Source organism: Tyto alba, unplaced genomic scaffold (assembly GCF_018691265.1).
Source record: "Tyto alba isolate M040663 unplaced genomic scaffold, T.alba_DEE_v4.0 Super-Scaffold_40, whole genome shotgun sequence".
NCBI lineage: Eukaryota > Metazoa > Chordata > Aves > Strigiformes > Tytonidae > Tyto > Tyto alba.
In genome coordinates, this window is record NW_024881316.1 from 1078356 (window position 1) to 1085011 (window position 6656).

Here is a 6656-nt window from a genome sequence, read left to right on the forward strand (position 1 = left end):
TGAAGAACTATGCCTAAAGCCACAGGATTTGCTCTGACAACTTTTTAAAAATGGTAATATGGCGGTTAATGAAAGCAATCTACATAAAGGGTTAGACCAATATCAAATAAAACATACAATTATAGTACTAACTGTAGTTCTTGTCTGTTTTCCTTTAGATGTATAAACATTGCACAATCGCAATGTAACACGTGTATGTGAACATCTGTCAATCCTCCTAGATCTGCTGACTGACTCTCCGACCTTTGGGACTCACCTGACCTGACCCTTTTGTCAGAACGGCAGTGCAGCTCTTACCAAAGCAGACAGACCTCTGCTTCTAACTCGAACCCCAAGTCAACAAATCCTAGCTCCCCATAAATTCGTGTATCGTACAGACCTTCAAAGTACGGCTGCCCGGCTGGGCTCAGCTGTTGCTACACATCAGAGGGCCCTTGAGGGAAAGGCGGCCCTTAGACCCCCTAAGGCACAGCAAGAGCTCTGCCCGTCGCTAGCGCGCTCGCTGCCCGCCAAGCTCCCGATCCAGCCGCAGCGCATCGCACTGATCGAGGCAGCGCACTGAAGCGCTGTTTGATTTCCACGGGAAAGCGGCATCGTTACCTCGGGAAGTCACGGGGCCCCGTTCACGGACACCCCCCCACACACACCCACACACACACACACCCACACACAGCCCCCGCCGCCGCCGCCGGAGGGGACCGGGGCCCACTCGCGGCGCGGCGCCGCGCCGCCCGGGTACGCGGGGCTGGCTGGGCAGCCAGGCCGCCCCGGCCCGCCCAAACAAGGGGGGAACGTGAGGACAAGGGACAGGCCGGGCCGGTGCGTGTCCCGCCCGCCCGCGCCAAGCCCCCTCCCCTCGCCTCGGCCCAGCCCGCCTTCCGCCGGCGGGGAGACCCGCGGGGCCCCGCCGCTCGCCCGCCCTTCGCCCGGCTGCGGGCAGGGCAGGGCAGGGCAGGGCCGGCGAGCCCCCCCCGCGGCGGGACTGACCTCTCTGGAGGGCGGCGGCCCGCGCCGAAACCCGCAACCAGCAGCGCGCAGTAACCAAGGGCGACATGGGCGCCGCCATCTTCCCGGCCCGGCCCGGCCCCTGCGGCGGGGGCGCGGGGCGCGCTGGGAAATGGAGTCCCGCCACCCGCCGCGGCAACGGGCGCGGGTCCTCCGGAGGCGCCGCGCGAAGCCGTTCCAGCGCGGCCCCCCCCCCACCACCACCACCTTTTCCCCTCCTCTCCCTCTCCTCGCCCCCCAAAACAGAGCTGCAGGCGGTGGGGCAGCCCCGGGGGACCCGGCGAGCAGAGGCAGGGCCGGCCGCGCCCGCCCCACGGCCGCGCTCCCCGCGGAGCCGCCCCGGCCGCCCGGCGCAAACCACGCTTCGCAGACCCACCGAGTGCCGCGCTCGGGGCTTCGGTGGGACCCTGCTGCTCCATCCCCCACTCGCGTTTTCCAAGCACCTCGCCTATCGCCTGCGATTTGTATCGTGCTGCGCCGTGGCTCTACCCGACGCCGCAGCCTTCAGGCCGGCTCGGCTGTCTCTGAGGGGTTTTGGCAACTGAATTTGCGTTTGTCAGTGATTCCTAGCTTGTGTTGGTTGTTTATCTTTAAAAGCATGGACCATAAAATACTAAGGACAAATATTCCTGGCCAGAGTCACAGCCTGTCTGCACATTAGCAGCGCAACCACTCCTATGCCAATGAGCATATATTTAAACTGCAACGGCAAGGTATGTTGACATAAAAGCAGATTTCCCCGAAGATAATGCAAAACCTAGAGGCTGATTCAGTCCCGCACCGCCGGTGTGTGCTCAGCCCACGGTAAGCCTTGTCCTTGGCACTATCAGTTGCGATATCCCCATGTGGCACCTGAGCGCTCCTCGGGAGAACGCCGGCCGCGTGCCTCGTTTGGTGGGTACCTGACCGCCTTACCCACCCACCCCCGCTGTGACCACGAAGCTTTTCCGACAGAAAAGCACAATGCAGAAAGCCCGCGCTCCGTGGGAAAGGCCCTGGCACCCGGGCACTGCTAACTGTAACTCGCCGGTTCGCTGGCTGGCCCTCCGTTACCAGCAGAAATGAACCCAAAGGTCAGGATGGGGCTTCAGAAAATGTTGCCTGCAGAGTGCATTACGCAAGAAACAGAAAACAAAATGTGTGCTCCTGGTAAAAGCCCACGAGAGATACTTTTAACTGACTTTTTGGTTTTGCAACGTCGGAATTCCTGTGCCTTATTTTAGTGTTACAGTTCTGTGCAACATGAGAAAGCAAGCAAGTGATTTTCACAGACTATTAATCAACTTTTTTTTTATAAGAGTATAGCAAAATGTTGCATCAGGGCACTATAGAACAGCTTGCAAAGGCAAGTTGATTATATCCTGAATAGCAATGCTAATTTTAAAAATAATGTTTATGATCTTGAAAATATTAACAGGGATTGAAGTTATGCTCTAACATGTTCAGCTTTTTTAAAATACGTATTTGCTCCAGACAGATCTTCAGTGCTATATACCTAATTAAGTAGCGAACTAAAGTGCCAATTTATCACATCTTAAAAGAGCTGTTTTCAGTACTTTTTCTTTCATCCTTCCTTTATTGAGCATTTATTGGTTTTGACTCATTCTAGCATGTTATAGCTATCAACACCTGTGCCCATTCAGAAATGAATTCCAGTACAAATCATAGTGAGTTGAATAGACGTCTCAAAGATGCATCGCAATTGTTGCAATATTTTTAGAAACTCAAACAAGGAAACAAACAACTTCAGTAAAAGTGATTTAAATAACAAATAAGTTATCTTTATAAACAGCTTATCTCCTTGAGAACAAAGAATAAACAAGGCAACAAGAGCCGTTTTTTCTTCCATTATTAACTCAGATCACAATACGAATGGGTGAAATGTCAAGAATAATTGGAGAAAATGACAGCATAATCTTCAGCAAAAACATCTGATTTATTTAAATTGCCACTGTTTTTTTCTTAACCTTGTTATCCAAGGCAGCATAGAAAAACTTCCCATTTGGGTCTATTCTGACATCATCTACCTAAGTGAGTAAACCCTCTGCAGTGCTATGAGCCTTCTGTACACTGGCAAACTCAAGTGCCACCACACACTGTACTGCACACCCCAGGAACTGAATCTGCACTGGCTGTAAGCTCTTGGCAAAACCACGTTTTGGTGTTAACCTAAAAGAACAGGACTTTCAATTATACTTCTGTAGATTAGCATGGTTAACATCCTGTAACAGATACAAACCCATTCTGTGGTACCTTTGTATACTTCATTCCCTGTGCCTGTCCCTTTGCTTACCCCCAAAAATGTGACGTTGCAACTGTGTAGAAATTGAACTGACACTTGTTCAACCCGGCTGCATTATTAGTCTACCAGCTAGCTAAAAGTATAGGTGGTCTTTAACAGGAATAGAAATCAGGGGTCTAAGAAAACCTCTCCCGAGGCCCCCTCTGGCCTCTAGTGGTATAAACTGCACTCCTCTTAGAAATCCTGATGTGCTGAACCTATGGGGATATATGTGACCAAGGGTCTTTGGGCCTTTGAGAGACCATCTCTGAGTTTCTGCAGGAGGAAGGCAGGGTTTACCTGCCTGCAAGGCTCCAAAATATTCCCACCATGGGAAGCATCTTTGGCTCCCAAACAAACGTACTTTTGATATAGAACGGACCATTCAGCCTACTCTACAAAAATGGATTTTGTGGCTAGTTTTCATCAACATGGTTTTCATCAAAAGCCATTTTCCCAGGATGATATCGAAACACTCTGGGGTAAAATTGATATTAACCTCATCTATTTCGCGATAATAAAATATGCTATTAATAGTCTACATTGCTTATAAAGCTTCAGAGTAATAAAGCTGCATAAATGTTCCCAAACTTACAGACTTACAGCCATTTTCACTACCTGCATATCAGTCAGCTCAAACAGTTAAAAGAGTTAGAAATTCATTGCACAGTTATCCAGCTACATGGGCACTACTCAGCATCTCTCAGAACAGGGAGTTCACAGTAGAAATTAATGCTGTAAAGTGGTGGATGACATTTTAAACATTAAGGAATCTAGAAGTGTGTATGAGAATCATCCTTTATTGAAAGGGATAATATTGTGTAAAAAGGGAGAAGAAGAATTAAATGCAATAGTTACATCTCAATACAAATATGTGTAGAATGTGGATATTGCAAATTATATTTATAACCTTGATATTTTTATCTGGCAGATAAGTACACAATCCAGATATTTAAACGCCACGTTTCAAAGCACTGGCATCTAATGCAGGGATCAGGAAGTAATTTTTCCACATAAAGCATTGCACAATTAGTTCAATGCCTTGTGAGTTTTACCTTATCCTGAGTCAGCATTCCCCACAAGTTTTGACAAAATATGCCCGTGTTGAATAAAACGTGTTAATCTGAGCACTTGTCAGAAGGCTGGAAAGTCCTAAGTGGATAATGGAGAGATTTGGTTTTCTTTCCAGTTAAATGGGATTTTTTCTTTTAAAAACAAAGAAAGAAGCAAAAAACTACTTGAGGTGTTATTATACCAAATTTAAGAATTAGTCATCCATTAATACCTGCTTTTTGTGGGTTCATGCTATGAGACTGATACTCATATTGCCACTTGAAGTTATGACAGAAAATCTTTGTGTCATATGTGAATAAATAATGTGTAGTAACAAACCCATGAGTACCTAATGTCTTGGTTGTTACTCTAAACGCTTGATTTCTTGCACCTAATCTTTGGACCTACAAACACAGCTGACCTCTTTCCCTCTAGATTTGAAATCTGGCCCAAAGTTCATGTCAGAAAACAGAATTAAAACTTTCATCTCTGAACTTATGCTGACCATCATCCTGAGAGAAGAACCTTTCTAGCAAGCAGAAACAACTACAGATAGTGTAACTCCAGTCTCATGGATGGCAGAAAACATCTGAAACACAATTCAAAATAAACAAATGCATCTTCTGAGGGTTGGAAGGAAACAAGGAGTCTCCAGGACTCTTGACTTTCCCCCACCTTCATCCCTTCTCTTTGCCTCATTAGCCACCGTGGCATGCATGCTTTCACATGATGTAAGGGGGGGGCTAGTCATGAAACAGGGCATCTTATCCTTTGTCTCCTAGGTCAGAGGATTTGTATTTGACTTCAGTGGAAAAAACAGAGATGGGAGACCTCACAAAATCACCATAGCCTCCTTACTTACCAGTGCTATTGACACACAGGCACTAATTCACTCCCTGTAGATTGCCTCCATACAGCTCTCCACCAACAGTTAAATCTGTGAGGAAAAGCAGACAGAAGAGTGGTGCTAAGATGTTGTGCTGTGAGAAAAGCGTTCAACTTAAGCCTCACTCTTAGTATGTACACAGCGTGAGAACAAATTATATTTTTGATTTGTCACAGGCTCCCCAACTTCCCAAATGTACAGCATTAGGCACTTCTTTCTCTTTCTTTGGAATAGATAATGAAACCAGGCTTGGCCAGGAGGCAGACAATAGATTATACTTAACACCAGTGCTCTGCCATATTTTCAAATTTGCAGTCAGATGTGGCAGCATAGGCTGTGTAACAAACAAAAGCTTATCCAGATACATGCATACGTAATCTCAGTAGAATTAATGATTTTTTTCTTACTTTGTTGCAAGACCAGTTTAATAACTAGTATAGTTCAGATGAGGCTCCCTCTCACTCCCGCTCTGGAAAACTGTCAGCTTCATTTGTTTATAAGTCAATAGTTGGCAGCTATTAGCAAAAAGAAAGCATGTAAGGAAGGTGCACTTGTAAGGGGGAGAAATAATACCAGAGGAGTGATGAGCAGAAAATTCACGGAAAAGTTACCAAGCAAACCACCTACAGCATACTGGTTATGTGGATGGGCTATTTTTGTACCGTGGGTTCATCTCTGCTTTCCAATTATCTTAACACAGACAACTGCTAACCAAACTTGCCAGATGTTAACTTTGAGTCTCTTGGATGCAATTTGTGGGCAGCCTGCTATTTGGCCTACAGCCTAGACACAGATTTTTTTGGGGGGAAAAAAAAAAAAAAAGTGTAATTGTTTTTTTCAACAGTCTCATTCTACCTGGATAAAATGGTGTGTAGACATTGAATGTAGTGTCACCAGAACCCTCTTTAAGGGCTGCAGGTGGAAAGTCACAGCCAAATTAAATGCTATTTTTGGCACCTGTTGTTAAAACCTTCTCTGTTTTAAAAAAATAAATAAATAAAAAAAGCTAGACTGCTGCTGTGCTGAGTGAATCGCATCGCCCGCCTCGGCCTCACCGGGGGCCGGGCCCCCCCCACCTCCCAACCCTCCCCCGCGAAAGCAGCCCCCTGCACAAGAGAAGGGGACCACCGCGGGCCCCACGGAGGTGGATGGGAAATCAGCGGGGACACCCTGGCCGCCCCACGACTCCCCGTGGATCCCCCCCGCGCCGCCGCCTGGGGCGGGAGCGAACCCCACTGCCCCCGCCTGGCGGGCGGGCCCCAGAGAGCCGCCCTCACGGCGGGCCGCGCCACGCCTCCCGCGCACGCCGGGATCCGTAGTTCGTCAGGCGGGCGGCCGCGCCGGGCGTAGCGAGCGAGTCGGCCCCTGGGGACTACAAATCCCAGCCTGCCTCGCGCGCGGGCGGTGGGCGCATCCGCCTGCGGCGGCGGC

At 48.4% G+C, this 6656-nt stretch overlaps 1 protein-coding gene across 2 annotated transcripts in view; it reads right to left on the reverse strand.

Moving 5' to 3' along the window:
• The window catches only part of AFG1L (AFG1 like ATPase), a 70576-nt gene extending 69113 nt beyond the window's left edge, over positions 1 to 1463 (reverse strand). Inside the window, exon 1 of one of the 2 annotated variants that reach the window (XM_042803431.1) lies at positions 1382 to 1463. In XM_042803431.1, the coding sequence (XP_042659365.1) occupies positions 1382 to 1424 (43 nt within the window). In that variant the 5' untranslated portion in view covers positions 1425 to 1463. Of the gene's footprint in view, positions 1 to 987; positions 1076 to 1381 lie in introns of those variants that run through there. The other variant, XM_042803430.1, reaches the window with a different exon arrangement.
• Positions 1464 to 6656: the final 5193 nt, after the last annotated feature.